General features: G+C 43.4%; 2 protein-coding genes and 1 long non-coding RNA gene across 5 annotated transcripts in view; 2 read left to right on the top strand and 1 right to left on the bottom strand.

Annotated features, from left to right (window-relative positions):
• Positions 1–3,353, top strand: part of LOC138974879 (uncharacterized) — a 39,003-nt gene extending 35,650 nt beyond the window's left edge. The window contains exon 3 of the mRNA XM_070347610.1: positions 3,047–3,353. The gene's annotated coding sequence lies outside the window, so the exon portion shown is untranslated. The remainder of the gene's footprint in view (positions 1–3,046) is intronic.
• The window catches only part of LOC138974875 (uncharacterized), an 87,465-nt gene that overhangs the window by 12,612 nt on the left and 49,808 nt on the right, over positions 1–25,045 (top strand). For 2 of the 3 annotated variants that reach the window (XM_070347605.1, XM_070347604.1), the window contains 2 exons: positions 775–1,127; positions 1,577–3,353. The exons of the other annotated variant lie outside the window; for it this stretch is intronic. In XM_070347605.1, coding sequence (XP_070203706.1) covers positions 775–1,127; positions 1,577–2,076 — 853 coding nt within the window. In that variant the 3' untranslated portion in view covers positions 2,077–3,353. Of the gene's footprint in view, positions 1–774; positions 1,128–1,576; positions 3,354–25,045 lie in introns of those variants that run through there. 3 annotated transcript variants of the gene reach the window in all.
• On the bottom strand, positions 15,936–18,092 carry LOC138974894 (uncharacterized). The gene is made up of 2 exons (XR_011458439.1): positions 17,034–18,092; positions 15,936–16,052 (listed from the first exon to the last, which is right to left on the bottom strand). It is a non-coding gene; the product is annotated as an uncharacterized lncRNA (long non-coding RNA).

Genomic DNA, 25,045 nt, shown 5'->3' on the forward strand with positions numbered 1-25,045 from the left:
AGAGAGAGAGAGTTGTAAACGACTAATTCGTGTATCTTACACCACTGTTTTTGGGTGGTATGTCTGTACCATGAGAATGTTCGTAAGATCATAATGATGTCATTGTTGATTATACGTCAAATTGTGTCATTACTAAACTTGCCAGCTGTTGGTAATGATCGTCACCTGACAGTCTGTTATGCGAAAGTGACACACATCTCTAACACCATGTCTCCATTCTGTGTCACACAGTCTCAAACACCATGTCTCCATTCTGTGTCACACATCTCTAACACCATGTTTCCATTCTGTGTCACACATCTCAAACACCATGTCTCCATTCTGTGTCACACATCTCCAACACCATGTTTCCATTCTGTGTCACACATCTCAAACACCATGTCTCCATTCTGTGTCACACATCTCTAACACCATGTCTCCATTCTGTGTCACATATCTCTAACACCATGTCTCCATTCTGTGTCACATATCTCTAACACCATGTCTCCATTCTGTGTAACACATCTCTAACACCATGTCTCCATTCTGTGTCACACATCCCCAACATCATGTTTCCATTCTGTGTCACACATCTCTAACACCATGTCTCCATTCTGTGTCACACATCTCCAACACTATGTTTCCATTCTGTGTAACACATCTCTAACACCATGTCTCCATTCTGTGTAACACATCTCTAACACCATGTCTCCATTCTGTGTCACACATCTCAAACACCATGTCTCCATTTTGTGTCACACATCTCTAACACCATGTCTCCATTCTGTGTCACAGTCAGAAGCCTGGTCCAGCTCACATACGGCTGGTATCACAGCTAGCGCAGCGAGTACCACACCTGTACCTGTGGTGTGCCACTGTTTATAACGACGACATACCCCCAGCACTGCAGACACAGGTGTTCACTGTCCCCCTCCGCTCGGCGCCCGCCGTCCTTCGTGAAATACAGCAAGGCGTTCAAGGGTATGACGTAGTCCACGACTACAGCGACAGCGGCGTGCCTGCCCCAGGGGACGGGCTGAGCGTGATACAGCTGAGTCACCATGGCAACGCTCACACAGGTCGGTGGCCGTTGGACTGCGCACAGTGTGGTCAGGATATCGCTGCCGTGCTGCGCCGTCTGGGTGTGGGTGAGTTGTGTGGCTGATGATGATGGTCGTGGTGGTGATGGTGATTGTGGGAGGTTTGAGTGAAGGGTAAACATTCCCGTTTCCCTACAGGTGTTTTATCATCCCACCCCCCTCCGCACACACTCACACACGAGAAACTCAGTCTGCCAGGAAAAACAGAAGAAAAGCACATCAACCATAATTACGTCATTTCAATTGACGTAAAATACAGAATCACGTCATGACGTCTTAGTTTTGCTGTCTGTGTTTGTTGAAAATTGCAAACTTTGAGATGATTTTATAACTCAGGTGCGCGTGCATGCTCGTGTGTGTGTGTGTGTGTGGGGGGGGGGGGGTCAGAAAACAAGTATACGGATGTGTTGTTTCTTGAAATGTAACAGATGTTTGCTTGCATATATCAATATTTATCAGGCTAGATGTTTAACCGTTCCAACGGTCTTTCCCTGCAGGTAGCATCGTCGCCAACAGTCCCTCCCGGCTGAGCTACAGTGATGTGTTCGTCCTGACCAGAAGCGACGATCTACATGATGACGTCACGGATGAGGCAGGGCGGGTGACGTCACCAGCTAGCGGCGTGGTGCAGGGACTGAAGGATGCAGGTGTACCGGTGAGTGTGTTGGGGGATCAAGACCGGCTACACAACAGGGCGAGGTGGGAGGGAGCTGTGCAGGACGTGGCGGTGGCGGCAACGGACACAGTGACAGTAGCGTGGTATGGCTGGGTGAAAGGCCTGGAGCGGCGCGTGGTGGCCGTGTTACAGGGCAGAGCTCAGTATGATGATGATGAAGGGAGGACTGATGAGAAGATTGATCTTCAAGACAGGCTGTTAGCAGTATCACGCTGCACCACACAGCTCATCACGGTCCGCACGCCTCCTGTCACCACCACCACCACGCCATCCCTTACAACAACCACTGCGACCACTACGACTACCCACGCCACAACCTAACACAACAACCACTACCACTGCCACTACCGCAACGACCACCGACACCACCAGCGACGCGACAACAACCACAACCACCACCAACAAGCGGAGGAGATTTAGGAAATCATAACAACAACGACACAACAACAACAACAACAACAACAACAACAACAACAACAACAACAACACACATGATGTGTTTTACTTCCTGGTTGGTATCGCGGATTGTTCACAGAATGTTATCACTTGGAGATTTCCTTGCAAGATTTCGTCACGTTCTATGACGCAAAACAACAATTGACGTCATCGTGCTTGTGTTTTACGTCATTCAGATCTTGGCGCGCTGACTGCCCTTCAACACTGTTTCCCCTGTTGCATTTATTTGTTGAGATGCACGGCTTTTTAATTTTCACTACACGTGCACCACTCGCTGGTCACCGTCCTGTTAAAACAATAATGACAAGTACCGTAATGGTATATTGTTTACTGTGACACCTGTGACCGTTACCGCTGTGGTCTTTTGTGCACTGAAACACCTGTGTCATTTACTGCGGTGTGGTCTATTGGTCTTGTGTTGCTTATAACACCTGTCACCTGTGCTGACATGGTCTGAAACACCTGTGACTGTAGCGCTAAGGTGTATGCTATCGCTCAGTGAAACACCCGTGATGTTGCGTTCACTAGACACCTGTGACTTTACCGCTGTGTTGTAGCGTTCACTGTAGCACTTGTAGCCTTCAAGGATGTGATGGATTGTTCACTGAAACACCAGTGACCTGAAGTAACTGACCACAAGCAGTGAGAGTCACGTGACAGCTTGTGAAGTAGACACTTCTCTAATTAGATTGCTCTCGGCGTGAGGGATTGCTACGCTGTGCTGTTTGCTGACAGTGAGAAATGACACGTGGCTTGTGTTCACCGTCACGTGGACTGCTTGGCCCAGTTAGTTCGCTCTTCAGTAGGGAAATAAACAAACACTGAGCTCAGTTAGTTAGCAAGTATTAGTGATAGTGATATTTCACTGTGCGTGCGATGGGAAAATGTGTGCTATAGACGTAAAGACACATGTGAATAACTTTGATATGTAGTACTGTACAGAATTCGTTCAACAATAGCTATAACTGACTATTCATTATGTCAGTCTATGTGCATACGTTTTGAGTGTGATTCTGAACTTTTTTACTCTGACTGTCGTTTACAAATGTTTACTGTGTGCTTGTAAAGTAGAATGCAAAAAAAGGCATTTGTCAACAACAACAAAATCACTCACAACATGTTTGAATAAAAATGTCACAGTTTTTGCTCTTCTATCTGTCTTAATTAGTGTGTGTGTGTGTGTGTGTGTGTGTGTGTGTGTGTGTGTGTGTGATGTGTGTGTGATGTGTGTGTGTGATGTGTGTGTGTGTGTGTCTGTGTGTGTGTGTGGTGTGTGTGTGTGGTGTGTGTGTGTGTGTGATGTGTGTGTGTGTGTGTGTGTGTGTGTGTGTGTGATGTGTGTGTGTGTGTGATGTGTGTGTGAGTGTGTATGTGATGTGTGTGTGAGTGTGTATGTGATGTGTGTGTGAGTGTGTATGTGTGTGTGTGTGATGTGTGTGTGTGTGTGATGTGTGTGTGTGTGTGTGTGGGTGCGTGTGTGTGATGTGTGTGTGTGTGTGTGATGTGTGTGTGTGTATCATGTGTGTGTGTCTGATGTGTGTGTGTGTGTGTGTGTGTGTGTGTGTGTGTGTGTGGCCGCGTTATACATTTTTAATATAAAACAACACACACGTGCTACATAATCAGGTTAAAATCTGTTGAAGAATCAGTATGCAGTAAATTACCAACTTAAAATTCCCTCCATCCCGAAGGGAGATAACTGCCATTTTATCCAGCAGGTCAATGAACAACAAACAGACAACCTCAAAACAAAAGATCACAAAACAATTCTAAAACAAAACACATCAACAAAGAACAAAACAAGTCGCGTAAGGCGAAAATACAATATTTAGTCAAGTAGCTGTCGAACTCACAGAATGAAACTGAACGCAATGCCATTTTTTCAGCAAGACCGTATACTCGTAGCATCGTCAGTCCACCGCTCATGGCAAAGGCAGTGAAGTTAAAGAGCACGATATTGTGACTTTGTCAGAAACTTGGTTGTGTGACTCGATATCAAACGACAGTTTATGCCTCAAAGGATTTCATCCCCCAGTGCGTCTTGATAGGCCAGATGGATATGGAGGGGTAGCTGTTTATGTGAAAAACGATTTTATTTGCAAACCAAGGCCTGATTTGTTAATTCCAGGCCTTGAAGCAGTCTGGGTAGAAACTAAATTATTGCAAGAAACTGTGCTGGTTGGTTCATTTTACCGACCACCAGACTCTCGAATTGATTATTGGCACTTGGTTGACGAGTCTGTAAAGCAAGTAATGAGAACACCACATAAATTTCTAATTCTTGGAGACTTTAACGAAGATTTTTTGAATAATCCATCTCCCCACTTTCTTAATTTAATACAAAAAAACAATCTGCACCAGCTCGTTACTGAACCCACACGTATTACAGAAACTAAATCCTCATGCATCGATCTGATCCTGACCACGAGTATAAACTTAATCAGTGAAGTTGTAGTGTTACCCCCCATTTGTAGTGACCATTCTGTGCCATGTGTAAAATTAACGTCACAGAGACTAAAGAAAGGTCAGTTCAAAAGGACTATATATAATTATGCCAAGTTAGATGTTGATACATTTTTGTTTGAATTGAACAAAATTGATCTTTTGAACACAGTTTTAAATGCGTCCATTGACGAAGCTGCTGCCTTGTTTTCTGAACATTTATTCCGTGTTGCAAAAACATGTATGCCTGTTAAGATAATAACAGTACGTGAAGATGATGCCCCATGGATGACTGAACATATTCTACAATTACGAAACGCAAAAAATTGTATACATCAAGTTGCTAAGCGCTTAAATACACCTGAGCAGTGGGCATTATTCCGCCTGACTAGAAATCAGTATACAGATGAAATTCGTAAAAGAAAAAGAGATTATTTTCTAGAACTTGATGAGAGGATAAATTGTAAACAGAACTTCGGAAGCAAAAATTGGTGGCAACTTGTTAATTCCTTCTTGAAGAAAAAAGGTGTTGCATGTAACGAAATTCCACCGCTAGAAGATAATGGAAAAATTATTGATAACATTTGTGAAAAAACGATTTTGTTTAATAATTATTTTGAAAGCCAGTCTAAAGTTGAAAATCCAGACGATCCCCTGCCCGAGGCAAATTGGTGTAATACATCTTTATCGACTTTTGAATTAACAGAAGCTGAAGTTGTCCAAGTGTTAAGGAATTTAAATTTATCCAAGGCCGTGGGCCCTGACGGAATACATAATAAATTGCTTGTAGATGGATTACCTGTTATCGTTCCACCGCTTACAGTTCTCTTTAACAGATCCTTGTCTGAGGGTATTTTTCCAGTTGTCTGGAAAACTGCTCACATTACGCCCATTTTTAAGAAAGGCGATAGGAGTGCTTGTTCCAACTACCGTCCAATCTCTTTGCTGAGTTGTATTGGGAAGGTGCTTGAAAAATGTATACAAATCCGTGTGTTTGGTTATTTGAAAAATTATGATTTGATTACACACTGCCAATCTGGTTTTATTGCTGGTGATTCGACTGTTTATCAACTATTGAGTATATATGATGATTTTTGTGTTGCACTTGATAAAAACATTATGTCACAGGCAATATTTTTTGATGTATCCAAAGCTTTTGATAAAGTCTGGCATCGCGGTCTGCTCCACAAGCTTGAGGCGATAGGTATAAGAGGTCCCTTGCTTGTTTGGTTTGAACATTACTTGAGCGATCGCAGACAAGCAGTAGTATTGAAAGGAACCAAATCAAGTTATGCTACCCCTTCTGCTGGTGTCCCTCAGGGTTCTGTCTTAGGACCTCTTTTATTTCTCATTTATATTAACGATATTGGTGTTGGTCTTGAATCAGTGTTGAAACTCTTTGCAGACGATACGAGTATGTACTTAAGTTTAGATAACGATGATGTACGAGCAGAGATTTTGAATTCTGATTTGGATAAAATTCGCACATGGGCTTCTAAATGGAAAGTCACTTTTAATTGTCAAAAGACAGAATTGTTGGACATTTGTAGGCTACAAAATGTTTTACTTCCACCATTGTATTTCGAAGATGCACACCTAGCTGATGTTGAAAATCACAAGCACCTTGGCGTCATTCTACAAGGTAATTGTAAATGGGATTCCCACATAAGAAGTCTAATTGCTAAATGTAGAAAGTCAATTGCGTGTTTTGGTTTATTCAAGCATCGTTTAAACAGAAAATCACTTGAAGTTATATATAAATCCTTTATGTTACCATTGTTTGATTATGCGGACGTTATCTGGGATAACTGTACACAGTGTTTGGCAGACGAGTTGGAGACATTGCATCTCGATGCAATCCGAATCATTGTAGGTGCAGTACGTGGCACAAGCCACCAAAAACTGTATAACGAATCGGGTTTTGTGCCCCTGAAAGAAAGGCGACGTCGTCATAAACTTTTGCTGTATTATAAAATTGTAAATCGTTTAACCCCAGAATATTTATATTCCAAACTGCCGGTCCTGGTTTCCGATGTAAATCCTTACCACAGACGACGCCCTCTTGAACGTAAGTTTCCATTGTGCAGAAGTGAGTTATATAAATCTTCATTTTTTCCTTCAACGACAGCTTTGTGGAATAATCTTCCAGAAAATATACAACAAACGCAGTCAGTTGGTGAATTTAAAAGGTATTTGACCGATGGAGATGTTGTTGTTCCACCGTATTATTATTTAGGCAACCGCCAGGGACAGGTACTTCACAGCAGGTTGAGATTAAACATGAGCGATTTGCAACAAGACTTAGTTAACCGACACCTCTCTGATAATCTAGAATGTACGTGTGGAGCATGCCCGGAAGATTCTGAACATTTCTTATTACACTGTCCAAAATTTAAAGAACATAGAACCATTTTATTCAATAGTCTGCCAACACACGTTCTGGACTGCAAAACACTCTTGTTTGGAAATACTGATTTAACTATATCTTTGAACACGAAAATATTCTCTGTTGTACAAGACTATGTTATGTTAACTAATCGCTTCGGCTGATATTATATTAACTGTGCAATTGATGTAGCCAGGCATTCTCTCCCTCCCTCTCTCTCTCTCTCTCTCCCTCTCCCTCTCCCTCTCTCTCTCTCTCTCTCTCTCTCTCTCTCTCTCTCTCTCTCTTTACCCTATTTGTATAAAATATAATTAAAGATTATCAAGATAAGTGTTGAAGCTATCATTTGTTCGCCATGTTTTGCTATCTGAATGTGTATTGATTATAAGTTCAAGAACGTGTCCATAAGCAATCTGCTTGTTAACGTTCTCAATGTTGTTATTGTTTGAAACGTGTGTATGAGAATTTGAATAAACACGCTTAAACCAAAGGCAGTGAAATTGACAAGAAGAGCGGGGTAGTAGTTGCGCTAAGAAGGATAGCACGCTTTTCTGTACCTCTCTTTGTTTTAACTTTCTGAGCGTGTTTTTAACCCAAACATATCATATCTATATGTTTTTGGAATCAGGAACCGACAAGGAATAAGATGAAAGTGTTTTTAAATTGATTTGGACAATTTAATTTTGATAATAATTTTTATATATTTAATTTTCAGAGCTTGTTTTTAATCCGAATATAACATATTTATATGTTTTTGGAATCAGCAAATGATGGAGAATAAGATAAACGTAAATTTGGATCGTTTTATAAATTTTTATTTTTTTTTACAATTTTTCGATTTTTAATGACCAAAGTCATTAATTAATTTTTAAGCCACCAAGCTGAAATGCAATACCGAACCCCGGGCTTCGTCGAAGATTACTTGACCAAAATTTCAACCAATTTGGTTGAAAAATGAGGGCGTGACAGTGCCGCCTCAACTTTCACGAAAAGCCGGATATGACGTCATCAGAGACATTTATCAAAAAAATGAAAAAAACGTTCGGGGATTTCATACCCAGAAACTCTCATGTCAAATTTCATAAAGATCGGTCCAGTAGTTTAGTCTGAATCGCTCTACACACACACACACACACACACGCACGCACACACATACGCACATACACCACGACCCTCGTTTCGATTCCCCCTCGATGTTAAAATATTTAGTCAAAACTTGACTAAATATAAAAAGCAAATGTCCGATTACAGTGAACCCCCCCCCCCCCTTCTTAAGACCACCCCCTCCCCTTCCCCCCTCCTTACCAATAGCAGACTCCCTCCCCTATACCCACCAGATAGAACACTCGCTCCCTTCTTGCCCCCCCCCCCCCCTCTCCCCTAACCAACCTACCCGATAAAGTATTACCTACTTTTAAGACAACCCCCCCTGACTAGACCATCCACCCTGACTAGACCATCCACCCTGACTTGACCATCCACCCTGACTAGACCATCCACCCTGACTAGACCATCCACCCTGACTAGACCATCCACCCTGACTAGACCATCCACCCTGACTAGACCATCCACCCTGACTAGACCATCCACCCTGACTTGACCATCCACCCTGACTAGACCATCCACCCTGACTAGACCATCCACCCTGACTAGACCATCCACCCTGACTTGACCATCCACCCTGACTAGACCATCCACCCTGACTAGACCATCCACCCTGACTAGACCATCCACCCTTTCAAGACCCTGTGTTCACAGATTTTCCATTCATAAACTCTGAAAGTTCACTCCCCTTTTAAGGCTTCCTCTTTTTGACTCACATGTGAAGCAAAAGTGAGTCTATGTACTCACCCGAGTCGTCCGTCCGGAAAACTTTAACGTTGGATATTTCTTGGACACTATTCAGTCTATCAGTACCAAATTTGGCAAGATGGTGTATGATGACAAGGCCCCAAAAAACATACATAGCATCTTGACCTTGCTTCAAGGTCAAGGTCGCAGGGGCCATAAAAAACAGCTATTTTTCACATTTTTCCCATTTTCTCTGAAGTTTTTGAGATTGAATACCTCACCTATATATGATATATAGGGCAAAGTAAGCCCCATCTTTTGATACCAGTTTGGTTTACCTTGCTTCAAGGTCAAGGTCACAGGAGCTCTTCAAAGTTGGATTGTATACATATTTTGAAGTGACATTGACCCTGAACTATGGAAGATAACTGTTTCAAACTTAAAAATTATGTGTGAGACACATTTGGTCACATATGATCAAGGTCAAGGTCACTTTGACCCTTATGAAATGTGACCAAAATAAGGTAGTGAACCACTAAAAGTGACCATATCTCATGGTAGAAAGAGCCAATAATAGTGAGCATGTTGGGCAACAGACACCCCCATTAGAATGCAAATCGAGTTCGAAGCATGCCTTTTTTACACACGTGTGTGGAAAAGCATGTAGATGAATATTTTTAATAGAGGCAAGCGTTTGTGTTGACAGACACTGGGTACCGACGCTTCAAAAGTAGGTCACACGGTATGCCCTCGACAGTCTCCAGACACTCGGTGAAAACGTTTACAGGGATCAATAAATGCATTTTTGTTACACTTACAGGGATATAATTTAAAACAGTTGATCACATAATGTCCTGCATTAATCTACAAGTTTTTCAAAACACTTGATCGATTCATATGTGTGATGACCTACATTAGATTAAAAATAGGTCATAGCTGCCCGGAACCCCATTGTAGCGTTGTGTGGCGTTTGAAAATTAATTTAAAGCGTGCATTTTCAAACAAAAGAGTGGAAAGCATGTAGATTGATATATTTCATTAGAGGTAAGCGTATTCATTGACAGACACAGGGACCGACCTTTCAAAAGTAGGTCACACGGTGTGCCCTCGACAGTCTCCAACCATTCTGTCACAGTCACAGGGATCAATAAATGCTTTTTTTGTTGTCACGAGGTAATATCTATAACAGTTAACCAAATAAATTCCGTCAATAGTCTGTGACCTTTTGATTATCTTTGACAAGTTCATCTATCTCATATGACCTATTTTTTGCTGAAATATAGGTCATCACTACCGGGAGCGAAAGACGTTTGCCTCCAAAGAACTATCTTACAACAAAATATCTACATGTATGCACAGACACAAAACACTTGTATCACTCTAATGAAATATATTAATCTACATGCTTTCCACTCATTTCGTCCTTCACAAGTACAAATGTAAAACCGATTTCAGAAGGTTGTTTAACATCAGATAAGATGGTTAAAGCTAAGCAAAACTTTACAAGTACATTTCAAAATCCACATCACATTTTTCTGTGTGTGTGTGTGTGTGTGTGTGTGTGTGTGTGTGTGTGTGTGTGTGTGTGTGTGTGTGTGTGTGTGTGAAAATCTATTTCCATAAGCACACAAAAAAGAAAAAGTCTCTTTTTATGAGTACATGTATGCAAAACCAGTTTTTTTTAAAATCCCGATCAACATCCAACATAAACAAAATCATGAATTAATGTATTTTGTTAGTGTCAAAAAGAATAAACATAACACAGTTTTCCAACAAACACTTGAACATAACACTATTTGAATCGTCAGTGTACCAAAGGAATGTTTGTCAACTCACAGAACTTGCAGGTCACCTGGAGCAAAGTGGTCCACAAGGGCTTCCACCCCTCTTTTTCTTCTTTGGTCCAACCCCAGTCCTTTGGAGAAGGTAAAGAGGGAGCATTCTGCAGAGATTGCCCCTATACAAACTCTGCTCGGTAGGCAGCGCGGAGAACATGCTGATACAGAGCATCGGAGGTGGGAGGAATGTTCTCAATGGAACAGCACTTCTGAGAGAACAAGCGTTGCCTTGCTTCATGGACTTTTGACGATGTGCTGTTCTCATACATCAAGACAACAAACTGTTCAATCTTGCTGATGCAATCGCTGAAAGGTTTTCTCATTGCAGCAAGTTCAGGGAAAGCTGAAATTGCTTCTGGAAAAGCTGCCCAAGATGTCCATGCTGTTGTCTTGCCTTTTGACGAGAAAAAGTACAGGGTGTCACATCCGTTCACATAAAGCGCTTTGAACTTCGGATAAGGCGCTATATAAATAAAGAGAATAATAATAAAATTTAAAAAATCCTGTTAATGCATGAAAAACTGGCAGGTCACTGACATTTCCAGGCGGAAGACTACCAGCAATCTTGTGTGCAGCAATGTGGTGAAAATGCTTTCCCGAACCAAATGATACCCACAGCTCATTGCCATGCCACTTTTCAGCAAAATAAATGGCAAAGAAAACAACATCAGTGTCTGCAGTTCGTATTGCGATTCTTCTGTGTCCTTGTGCAATACAGTGTGCAGCATGAAGAAACATGCGTGTGTCCGCTTCTTCTTGATTGCAACTATCAATGGTGGACAGGATAACATCAGGGAGAGAGCAGAGGACTTTTTCTCCACATGTAGCATTGCAATGACAACTTTGTCCGTGACCTTCTGGCGGATCAGTTCTCTTGCGAGAAACTGGAACAAATCTTCTTTGTTGCCATCGTTTCGAAGGAAGCTCATCCAATTAGATGGAATTGGTGAAGTTGGAGTCACTTTCCGTCGCTGCCCATGGCAACGTCTCCGCCGTGTAGAGGATTTCAAGCTGTCAGGAAGGTAGATATCCCAGACAACATCCACTCTTGACACGTTTTCCAGCTGAGAAAGCACGTATGGTATAAAGACGGTATAAATCTGCCTACTCCTGAAACGTGCGTGATGTCTTTGGAGATAGACGCTGAACAATGAAAGCACCATCAAGTATCCTGGCATCAACTTCTGCAAATGCATTCTTTGGTCGAGCAGACGTTTTTGTAACGTGTGTGGAGCTTAGTGAGCACGCTAACAGCAGGTCTTCCTTCAGCTCTGGATTTTCAAGACAAGAAGCTTTTTCCAGTCCATGAAGGATATCCTCAGTTCGAAGGTCAGGCACTTCCATGAAGCCTGTATCATCAGTAGTGGGCAGCTCATCATCAAACTTCTCTCCCCTAGGCTCGTAAACCAAAGAAGAATCACAGCCAACCACACATTCAAGGCAGTGGAGAAGGTCCGACTTTTGGCCTGGCCTCATTTCTCCATTCTTGCTGAGTGCCGGGGGTACTGGTTGATTTTCATGGCGGAAAAACTCGGGCAGATTGCCCTTTCTTGTTTGGCAGGCTATGAACAGTCTTGAAAACAGTGAGCAGTCATTGCGCAGCATGGTAACTGCAGTCTTCTGTGGTGTCTTCTTGCAAAGACTTTCAGGTGGTTTCGGTGCAATGGAGATGTTACTGGTGTTGGTCTTTCCATGAGTCTTTCTTTTACAAAGTCGTTGTATTGCTGCTGTCCGACTTCGATCACACTCTGGACTGCTTTCACATCACAGTTTTCGACCACAACTTTCGTGTCCATAGCATACAGAACCTCACTGTCGTCTTCAAAAGGATTGCCGACTTCTTTAAAAGCTGCAATACGCTTTTCAACATTCATCTTGAAAGTCTTTTGAAATGCAACAGATTGCTCATGATGTTCCAGCTTAGGAGACGCATGTGAAGGTAGTTGCTGCTCAAAGCTCTGCACAATTTGTGCAATCTCTGGTCCAGCCACCATCCACCTTCGCAGTGCCACTGGATTCGTTGTTAGTCCGATCGCACCTCTATCCCCTTTAGCCAAGGCATTGCACTGCTCATGTGCGTGGTCAAGTGCAATGGAAGAGAATGGCCGCCGAGTTTTGTTGACGACAAATGCACCCAGATAGAAGGCTTGATACACGGATAGAATCCTTGTCAACAGCTGACACATGTCACGCAGATGCACAGAAAGCCACCGCGCATAGTGTATGTGGTCCAGTGCGAAAAACCATGGAATCAGAACCGCCAGTGCTTGGACAAACTCATCAAAGTGTTCAGTCCGAATAGCGTAGACAAGCTGCAGTACGTTCAGTTCAAGCTGCAAAAGCTCTTTTTGTGGTTTCTGTAAAGTGAGAAAGAATTATTAATATTATACACTTGTAACAAAACACTTTCGCCTTAAGAATCTTTGAAAAAAAACATTTACTTTGTGTGTACTTTTCTCGATTTGGGGTAAATATCTTTTTGCTATGTTGGAACATATAAAAAAAACTCTTTGTACAGTGTTCCTTACAACATCAATAATAATGATAATACTTATAATGATATTAATACTACTACTACTACTACTACTACTAACACTACTACTACTAATAATAAAAATTATAATGACAGCTTATATAGCGCGAACCACAGTAATCTATGCTCTCCGCGCTGTACATTATCTTAGATCAGAACAAAAAACTTCAACAACAACCCACGGAATAGCTTAAAAATTATGAAAAACAAACACTTACAACTGGTCATTTAGATGTAGATTGCTTTCTTACCCCCGAAAAGTTTTTTGTTCGTGTTCAACATGATGCATGTATCTTAGACATTTTGACTCATTTGGCCCGCCATACATTTTGTACCACAGGGCAAGACAATCGACACTGTTACTCATACACAGGCTACAAATGTAAATTAAGAGTACTGTATTGGGTTCATTTTGTTCTAATGAACATGTGACATTCATATATATTACTGCTGTATGTGTTCTTCGTGTATATGTTTGCAAACATCAGTACGTAATGCGCTAGCAGACGACACACAATCAAGGTAAAGCTATCGAAACGATGATTGAGCAATGAGTGTAGATCTACTTACCGTTTGGGCTTCACCGCTTCATTTCCCCCCAAAATAACCTGCGCTGGTGTTAGTCTGCATTCACTGCATGGTGCCTGGGTGGTAAAGTGGGTGTCCCAGCCAAATTAAAGGACAAATTGTAGTGCCGTCGAACCGGTCGACGGGTTCAAAACAAAGCGCGCCATTGTGCAAAGAAGGGATGTGCCTGTGACGTAATTACAGTCCGCCGACTTGTGTCATTATTTATTTTGGGAAATTTGAAGGCAAAATTGTACGCATTAAAGGCTTGAAAATATCTTGCATCTATTAAAATTCGAAACGAGGGACTCATGAAGCACTAGTTCCAATACAACAACTGTCTCGAACTGTCATAGCAAACTGAAATTCGTCCCCAAATTCACTATAAGCACCATTGTACTTCCTATGTCTTGAATTAACAGCTTTGTGTTGCATGACCTTGGATGACCTTGACCTTGGGTCAAGGTCACATGTATTTTGGTAGGAAAAATGTGTAAAGCAGTTCTTAGTGTATGATGTCATTGCTAGGTTTAGTTATTTGACCTTGACCCTGAAGGTCAAGGTCATGTAAAGGTCAAGGTCAAGCATGTGAGTCGTATGGGCTTTGCCCTTCTTGTTTACCACTTGATTTTCTCAGTGTAAATGCCATAGTTCTGCGCCTTATTTTTCGTTTTGGGTGGTTTGTTGCATTTTGCGTTTTGGGGATTTTTGTAATTTTCCAATCGATTTTTTATTTTTTATTTTTTGTTGTTGTTATATTCAGCTATAATGTCTTTATTTTTCTAGAAGTTTAACTGCATTTAATTTGACCTTATTGTGTGGTAACTCGAGATGCTATGCAATTTGGTGGAATTGTGTGTGGTTTTGTTCTGTAAATCCTCTATCTTTTCTGTGTCTTTTCTTTTGTTTCCTTGTGCCTGTCTTTTTGTGTTGACACCTTTCTAGATTGTTCTTGTGAAAATCGTCATAGCTTTGTGTTTTTCCCCAAGGGCTTCTGGGAATTTTGTGTACTCACCTGTTAGTGTTGTTGTCCTGTTTGACCGGAGAGGACCGTTTTGTTGTAGCTTGAGATTTTGTTGAAGGGAAATATGTTTTAAACGTGAGAACCTTTTCTAAAATGCCTAATGCCAATGGTGTGATCGTGGTGAGCCTACTGTGGAGCCATAAGTTTTTACCTTGTTTGAATTCCCTTAAACTCAAAATTCCGTCACTTGTTAGAGCCCCTTGAAACTCTTAGGTTTATGGTATTTGTTTGGAATTGAAAGGAGTCTACTTCATTCGTTGAAACTTGAACGTTGTCGTTTATTGTAAAGTGACTCAAAGTGTAAATCATCTCGTGTGTACTGAAACCTATGTGCAACCCTGATTAAAATTTGAAACGGACCTGAGTTTTTTCTGGTTTTCTAGCATGAGTCATTCTTACTCTTCACCAAGTCAGTTTTCTTACTCACGCACACGATCACTCTGTCGGCCCGCATTTATACTCAGATTGTTGTTAGATCGAAGGATTCCACTATATATGAAGTGGAAACTCCGGGTGAACGCTGCTAAAATGTAACAAATGCAGTCTTAGTTGTCATATATAGCGTGTTTTGTGTGATAACAGCTTTTGCTATGGACAGAAACGAGTCTGTTTTAGGCGTCAAATTTTTAGTGAACGCTGTCAAAAGTGAGAAAAAAAGAGAAAAATCCTAACTGTTTTGAGGTTTGTGCTTCTGCAACTGTTTTGACATGTGCAAGTTATCCAGAGAGGCTGAATACAACGATTGAAATTGTTTCGAGCGCTCTAGCACCGTTAGTTTTTGTCAGAACATGAGGTGGTCCGTATTAGACAGTGGTCCCTATTCGGCAGCCTTCCCCTACTTTGTAAATAAAAAGATAAAAATGTATGCATGTTGTAAAATGCATATACGATACACTCACAGACAAACACATGCACGCACGTACAAACGCATGCGCGCACGCACGCACACACACACACACACACACACACACACACACACACACACACACACACACACACACACACACACACACACACACACACACACACAGTGACACACACACACACACACATACACTAACTAACACACACAAAATCCAGAGACAGAAGAGGCAGAAACAGAAAAAGTGGGGGGGGGGGGGGGGGGGGAGAGACTTCAGGCTATAAAAGTTGACCTGTTTATTGTCTCGATTGATTTCAATAGTAAGAGACACATATTGTACACAGCCACAAAAGACAATTGAGAGAAGATTGTGCGCCATACTCATAAGCCACACACACCTGTCGTATTGGTAATGTCCACACACACCTGTCGTATTGGTAATGTCCACACACACCTGTCGTATTGGTAATGTCCACACACACCTGTCGTATTGGTAATGTCCACACACACCTGTCGTATTGGTAATGTCCACACACACCTGTCGTATTGGTAATGTCCACACACACCTGTCGTATTGGTAATGTCCACACACACCTGTCGTATTGGTAATGTCCACACACACCTGTCGTATTGGTAATGTCCACACAGCATAAGCCACACACACCTGTCGTATTAGTAATGTCCACACAGCATAAGCCACACACACCTGTCGTATTGGTAATGTCCACACACACCTGTCGTATTGGTAATGTCCACACACACCTGTCGTATTGGTAATGTCCACACACACCTGTCGTATTGGTAATGTCCACACAGCATAAGCCACACACACCTGTCGTATTAGTAATGTCCACACAGCATAAGCCACACACACCTGTCGTATTGGTAATGTCCACACACACCTGTCGTATTGGTAATGTCCACACACACCTGTCGTATTGGTAATGTCCACACACACCTGTCGTATTGGTAATGTCCACACAGCATAAGCCACACACACCTGTCGTATTAGTAATGTCCACACAGCATAAGCCACACACACCTGTCGTATTAGTAATGTCCACACAGCATAAGCCACACACACCTGTCGTATTAGTAATGTCCACACAGCATAAGCCACACACACCTGTCGTATTAGTAATGTCCACACAGCATAAGCCACACACACCTGTCGTATTAGTAATGTCCACACAGCATAAGCCACACACACCTGTCGTATTAGTAATGTCCACACAGCATAAGCCACACACACCTGTCGTATTACGTAATGTCCACACAGCATAAGCCACACACACCTGTCGTATTAGTAATGTCCACACAGCATAAGCCACACACACCTGTCGTATTGGTAATGTCCACACAGCATAAGCCACACACACCTGTCGTATTAGTAATGTCCACACAGCATAAGCAACATTCACTTGTCAAACGAACTGTATCAATACAACACAAACACTTGTCACACTGATGATCAATGTCTGTACAACACTAGTCACATGATCAATGTCTGTACAACACTAGTCACATGATCAATGTCTGTACAACACTAGTCACATGATCAATGTCTGTACAACACTAGTCACATGATCAATGTATATACAACACTAGTCACATGACCGAGGTCTGTACAACACTAGTCACATGACCAATGTCTATACAACACTAGTCACATGATCAATGTCTGTACAACACTAGTCACATGACCAATGTCTATACAACACTAGTCACATGATCAATGTCTCTACAACACTAGTCACATGACCAATGTCTATACAACACTAGTCACATAACCAATACCACACAAACACCTGTCACATGATCAATGTCTGTACAACACTAGTCACATGATCAATGTCTATACAACACTAGTCACATGACCAATGTCTATACAACACTAGTCACATGACCAATACCACACAAACACCAGTCACATGACCAATGTCTATACAACACAAACACCAGTCACATGACCAATGTCTATACAACACAAACACCAGTCATATGACCAATGTCTATACAACACAAACACCAGTCACATGACCAATGTCTATGCAACACAAACACCAGTCATATGACCAATGTCTATACAACGCAAACATCAGTCATATGACCAATGTCTACACAACACAAACACCAGTCATATGACCAATGTCTATACAACACAAACACCAGTCACATGATCAATGTCTGTACAACACTAGTCACATGACCAATGTCTATACAACACAAACACCAGTCATATGACCAATGTCTATACAACACCAAGGCATCTTCTGATTACTGGGCAAACAGTATCAATACACAAAGCAAGCACACATCCTGTATGCGCGCACGGCACATCGCATGGCACATCGCATGTTAAATCAAATGCAATCTTATTCAACGCATATGTTGACATGAGCATGCTGCATACCACGGAGTGAGAGAGGAAGAGGGAGAGAGAGAGGGGGGGGGGAGGAGAGAATTGGAGAAAAACACTTACATGGCAATCCAATTCTTTACATAAAAAACATAAAATAGGTTGTCTTCAAACACACACACACACACACACACACACACACACACACACACACACACACACACACACACACACGTATTACATGACAAAGTTTAAGTTACCCCCCCACACACACACACACACACAATTATGTTCCAGAGAACATTCATGTCCGATTAAACTTGATCCTAATGTCACCTGTACCGATCCATTCAGTTATTCAACCCTGAGAAAATATCCCACATATACAAACTGGCACCCCGACCCCCTTCCTGCCAACATCACTAGCCTCATACTCTGCAGTCTTAATTTTGAGAAGAAAAAAACGGATATTTTTTTGCAAGAACCACACTTTTCTTGGCCAAATTGATTTATGGCTGGCAAGGACTAAAAACATGTGTACTCAGAAACTTCCTTGACCTCATTTCTGACACTATGACATCATAAAAAGAAGATATTTATTATATCATCACCAAAAGTCTAGCCAAGACACTAATCTGTGACCAAATCAAACAATGACATCATCGCTTGATAGCTTTTAGTGGTGAATATCTCAACTATAGATTGTCATCAAAATGAACCCGCTGTGACCCCAAAAGGTGACGGGTCAACCATGTCGGCAGATTAGCAAACCCTGGAAGTGTGCAAAGTTTCAACGGTCTAGCTTGAAAATCATCCGAGATAACTCACGGACGTGGTTTTTTTTTCCCTCGTCTTTACACCTGTTCCTTGTCCCGTTGTGCTCTCACACCGCCCCGTCCCTGCACTCACTGCTCCATCCACATCTGAATTTCGTTCCGCTGCCAGACTTGTCGATTTTACAGACGCTCCAGGTGGGGGATGTCGGGTCGCTGCGGTGGGCTACCCTCGAAAGATGAGTCACTTCACTGCTGAGTCACTTCGACGGTGTTCAGTAGTGGGTCTGTCCCGAGCTAACGGACGACTAACGACATTGACTGTTTAGTCGCGGAGCCAGACTGAGTGAGCGTCCCCTCCAGAGAGCAGACCGCCACCACGTCCCTCCGTCGACCCCCAGGAACGTCACACGTTGAAGACTGACAGCACTACTATATTCAGGGAAGGATCGAACAGGAACACTGAGACCAAGGTCACCATGAGAGCGGGGTCGGCCCGCTATTGCGCGGGTCCGCTATTGCGCGAGTCTGCTATTGCGGGGGTTAGGGTTAGGGTTAGGGTTAGGGTAGGGTTAGATCTGCGCAATAGCGGCCCCGCGCAATAGCGGACCCGCGCAATAGCGGCCCAGCCCATGAGAGCTCCGGGCATTTATAATTTTGGATGATTAATGAGATGAGGATGATTATAATGATGATGCTTTGGATTTCCAATTTGGTTTTGAGACTACGTGACAGGGCATCACTCTACGCTTACTGTCATAATATATCCTGGCGTCAACCAGGCCCGAGAACTGAGCACCCTCAAAGTCGCATTCGTTAAGTGAATGACACTCGGCTGAGTGATCCCAGCCTTCCCATAGGAACCATAGCACTTCCACTCTGGGTAGGAGCCAGCTGTAGCCCGAAAAACCCACATGACCCTGAACCCACGACCTCCCGGCCCGCAGCCCGATGCGCTAACCACTGCGCTACGGGGACGTGTTTACTACGAGCACATACTAATAGTGGAGCGGCCAGCAAAGGTTTCGGGGCGAGTTTAAGGCATCGGTTTTGTATAGTCAATAACTAAATGTATATTTTTGTGAAAGCTTAATGTCTATAGATCGGCAGTGTGTCACCTTCCAGAAGCTATGCGCATTTTTTGGTCAAAGCAGTCCCACTGAACACAAAAAAACATGCTTCATCGAAACAGTACTTATCTCAAAAACAGTACATTGCAAGTATATAGAGTAAAACAAATACTTTCCAACCAGTAGCAAGCCAGATGAATGCTGCAAAAAAAAAAAAAAACCACCCATCGTAACTACGTCATGCACAGGTGGCTTCGGTTTCTTGTTTCTGGTGTTGCGTCCTGTCGTGTTGGACTTTTAATCCATTGTGTAGTTTTAATGAGGGCGTTCTGTACGGCACTTCTCCACAAAATGCAAACGGTATTAGAAAATAAAATTCTGGCATTTAGTTGCCACAAGCTTTATACAGCTTATAATACCGTAAACTACCTTGTATACGCCCATCCCCCCCCCCCCCCCCCTATGCACCAATTTCGCCCAATAGTTGGGGGTGGGCGTTTACGCTATAGCCTTGGCAGGAGCGGTTCCTTATCTAGAATAACGATATTTGGATCATCTGGCATAGAAGTGTTCAAAGGATGCGTTATTGCACAAAACTTACCACTATCTCACTCTCTCTCTCTCTCTCACACACACACACACACATGCACACAGACACACACACACACACACACACACATGCACACAGACACACACACACACACACACACATACAACACACACACACACACACACACACACATACAACACACAACACACACACACACATACACATACAACACACAACACACACACACACACACACACACACACATACAACACACAACACACACACACACACACACACACACACATACAACACACACACACACACACACAACACACACACACGCACACACACACAACACACACACACACACACAACACACACAAACACACACACACACACCCACACACACACACACACACACACACACACACACACACACACAAGGAATTCTGTAAGCAAACCACGAAGATAATCTTATTGCTTCAGTGTCTGTTAACAAGTTTATAACTTCAAAAGATCTTTGTTCCTGACGACAGCGCCCTCTCCCCGTTGTTAGTCAAGAAATCAAAGAACACGTAAATCAACCTCTTCAGACATCACTCCCCGCCCAACATGAAGCTTTTGTTTCTTCTTTTCCCTCCCAGTCAAAAATGTATTGCGATGCTCTAGCCACTGTACTCTAGAATCCTTTTTTCTGTTGTCTACTCCACTGATCGAAACTGGGGGGTGGGCGTTAATTACTGGGTACCGACCCTTTGCGCAAAATTTGACCAAAAGTAGGGGGTGGGCGTTTACTAGGTGCTGTACCCTGTGCGCAAAATTTGACCAAAAGTAGGGGGTGGGCGTTTACTAGGTGTTGTACCCTGTGCGCAAAGTTTGACCAAAAGTAGGGGGTGGGCTTTAATTACTAGGTGCTGTACCATGTGCGCAAAATTTGACCAAAAGTAGAGGGTGGGCGTTAATTACTAGGTGCTGTACCCTGTGCGCAAAATTTGACCAAAAGTAGGGGGTGGGCGTTTACTAGGTGTTGTACCCTGTGCGCAAAGTTTGACCAAAAGTAGGGGGTGGGCTTTAATTACTAGGTGCTGTACCATGTGCGCAAAATTTGACCAAAAGTAGAGGGTGGGCGTTAATTACTAGGTGCTGTACCCTGTGCGCAAAATTTGAACAAAAGTAGGGGGTGGGCGTTTACTAGGTACTGTACCCTGTGCGCAAAGTTTGACCAAAAGTTGGGGGTGGGCGTTTACTCGATACTGGGTGTATACAAGGTAGTTTACGGTAGTAGCAGTAGTAGTAGTAGTAACGTTGCTTGCACTCATTGAGATTTGCATTGAGTGTAACACACCGTGATCAACATATTTATACGTACGTTTGGCTCATTGTCATCCGCAAGAAATTGCCTTCTCTGTCAGTCTGTCAATGTCTCCGTATGACCCGTGCAAACAAGTGATATAACTGTATCAACCGTCATCACACATACTCTGTCCAAGAAGCAGCATTCGTGATCAGAATTGAACTTTATAACCTGTTTTTTTGTGCGCCAGGTAACCGGTGTGGTGTTGGCGAGGTGCGCCAGGTAACCGGTGTGGTGTTGGGGAGGTGCACCAGGTAACCGGTGTAGTGTTGGGGAGGTGCACCAGGTAACCGGTGTGATGTTGGTGAGGTGCGCCAGGTAACCGGTGTGGTGTTGGCGAGGTACTCCAGGTAACTCGTGTGGTGTTGGCGAGGTGCGCCAGGTAACCGGTGTGGTGTTGGCGAGGTGCTCCAGGTAACCGGTGTGGTGTTGGTGAGGTGCGCCTGGTAACTGGTGTGGTGTTGGTGAGGTGCGCCAGGTAACTGGTGTGGTGTTGGCGAGGTGCGCCAGGTAACTGGTGTGGTGTTGGCGAGGTGCGCCAGGTAACCGGTGTGGTGTTGGCGAGGTGCGCCAGGTAACCGGTGTGGTGTTGGCGAGGTGCGCCAGGTAACCGGTGTGGTGTTGGTGAGGTGCACCAGGTAACCGGTGTGGTGTTGGCGAGGTGCTCCAGGTAACCGGTGTGGTGTTGGTGAGGTGCTCCAGGTAACTGGTGTGGTGTTGGCGAGGTGCTCCAGGTTACTGGTGTGGTGTTGGAGAGGTGCTCCAGGTAACTGGTGTGGTGTTGGTGAGGTGCTCCAGGTAACCGGTGTGGTGTTGGTGAGGTGCTCCAGGTAACTGGTGTGGTGTTGGAGAGGTGCTCCAGGTAACTGGTGTGGTGTTGGTGAGGTGCTCCAGGTAACCGGTGTGGTGTTGGCGAGGTGCGCCAGGTAACCGGTGTGGTGTTGGCGAGGAGCGCCAGGTAACCGGTGTGGTGTTGGCGATGTGCGCCAGGTAACTGGTGTGGTGTTGGTGAGGTGCGCTAGGTAACCGGTGTGGTGTTGGTGAGGTGCTCCAGGTAACCGGTGTGGTGTTGGCGAGGTGCGCCAGGTAACCGGTGTGGTGTTGGTGAGGTGCTCCAGGTAACTGGTGTGGTGTTGGTGAGGTGCTCCAGGTAACCGGTGTGGTGTTGGCGAGGTGCGCCAGGTAACCAGTGTGGTGTTGGCGAGGTGCGCCAGGTAACTGGTGTGGTGTTGGTGAGGTGCTCCAGGTAACCGGTGTGGTGTTGGCGAGGTGCGCCAGGTAACCAGTGTGGCGTTGGTGTGCATGGCTGGAGTGAATGTTTCCGAACCTTGGCCAATTAAAGATTATGTGTTCTGTATTCTGTAGTTCCAATTTCTGAAGTTCCGTAAAGACTTGGTTGAGTCATAGAGAACATAAATCCCCCAATGTCCATCCCTGTCACTAAACGTTATTCATTGAAAGGCCCAATTCACTGGTTGAATCATAGAGAACACAAATCCCCCACGGTCCATCCCTGTCACTAAACGTTATTCACTGAAAGGCCCAATTCACTGGATTGTGGGGGTTTTCTCGGTTGTTTGTGCGTGTGTGTTTGTTTGTTTGTGTGGTCGATTGTTTGTTTGTTCGTTCATTTGTACCTAAGGCATTGACAAGCAATAAGCAACAGTTGCATGACTGTGTACTGACAGAAACATGTTATGGCGGAAGCAACTCGAACACGCTTTTGATTTTGTACTCTGTGTGGGTTGTCCCCCTTGAAATACAAAATTACGTACACGCAAAGCTCCTCTTCGTTAAAATAGAAAATGTGTTTTGACAAACAAAAGAACAGAAATAATTTGATCAGATCTTTTCATCGCGGGTACTATACCAAAACTGTTTTGTAAGCCTATTCATAATTGATAAGTATCCACTGTGAAGAACCCTGTGTATGTGTGTGTGTGTGTGTGTGTGTGTGTGTGTGTGTGGCACCCTCACACACACACACACACACACACGCACGCACGCACGCACGCACACACACATACACACACAAACACACACACACCCACACACACGCGCGCACACACACACACACACTCACACACACACACATGTTTTTGTGTGAGGGACAGAGAGAGAAAGAGAGACAGACAGAGAGACAGAGACAGAGACAGACAGACAGACAGACAGACAGACAGACAGACGGACAAGGATGACCAGACATGCATGAGTCTTTGATATCAATGTAAAACTGAGTGAGAACTCCATGATGCACAGGGAAGGTAGAAATGAGCGTACAAAAACAGAAATGCCTGATGTCCACGTTTAGACATTTAAATTGAGGAGGCTTGGGTTCGAATCCCACCGCTACCACCACGTTCACTTTGACAAACAAACAGAGTTATAAAGTACAGACTCGAAGCTTCCGTGTGTTCTCCATGCACGTCTTTACTCTCGAAGAGAACAAGGGAAACAACTCATCACAAGCGGAACAAGCTAAGCCACACAATGGTGAACATGGAATTCCAAGAACTGAAGTCTAAAACATGGACACAGATATGGACCCCAGCCCGGACACAATGCACACTGTGAATTATGTGGGAACTAGTTTACTGCTGGTGTCATATCCACAACAATGTACACTGTGAATTATGTGGGAACTAATTTACTGTTGGTGTCATATCCACAACAATGTACACTGTGAATTATGTGGGAACTAGTTTACTGTTGGTGCCATATCCACAACAATGTACACTGTGAATTATGTGGGAACTAGTTTACTGTTGGTGTCATATCCACAACAATGCACACTGTGAATTATGTGGGAACTAGTTTACTGTTGGTGTCATATTCACAACAATGCACACTGTGAATTATGTGGGAACTAGTTTACTGTTGGTGTTATATCCACAACAATGTACACTGCGAATTATGTGGGAACTAATTTACTGTTGGTGTCATATCCACAACAATGTACACTGTGAATTATGTGGGAACTAGTTTACTGTTGGTGTCCTATCCACAACAATGTACACTGTGAATTATGTGGGAACTAGTTTACTGTTGGTGTCATATCCACAACAATGTACACTGTGAATTATGTGGGAACTAGTTTACTGTTGGTGTCATATCCACAACAATGCACACTGTGAATTATGTGGGAACTAGTTTACTGTTGGTGTCATATCCACAACAATGCACACTGTGAATTATGTGGGAACTAGTTTACTGTTGGTGCCATATCCACAACAATGCACACTGTGAATTATGTGGGAACTAGTTTACTGTTGGTGTCATATCCAC

This window comes from Littorina saxatilis, linkage group LG8 (genome assembly GCF_037325665.1).
Source record: "Littorina saxatilis isolate snail1 linkage group LG8, US_GU_Lsax_2.0, whole genome shotgun sequence".
NCBI classification, from domain to species: domain Eukaryota; kingdom Metazoa; phylum Mollusca; class Gastropoda; order Littorinimorpha; family Littorinidae; genus Littorina; species Littorina saxatilis.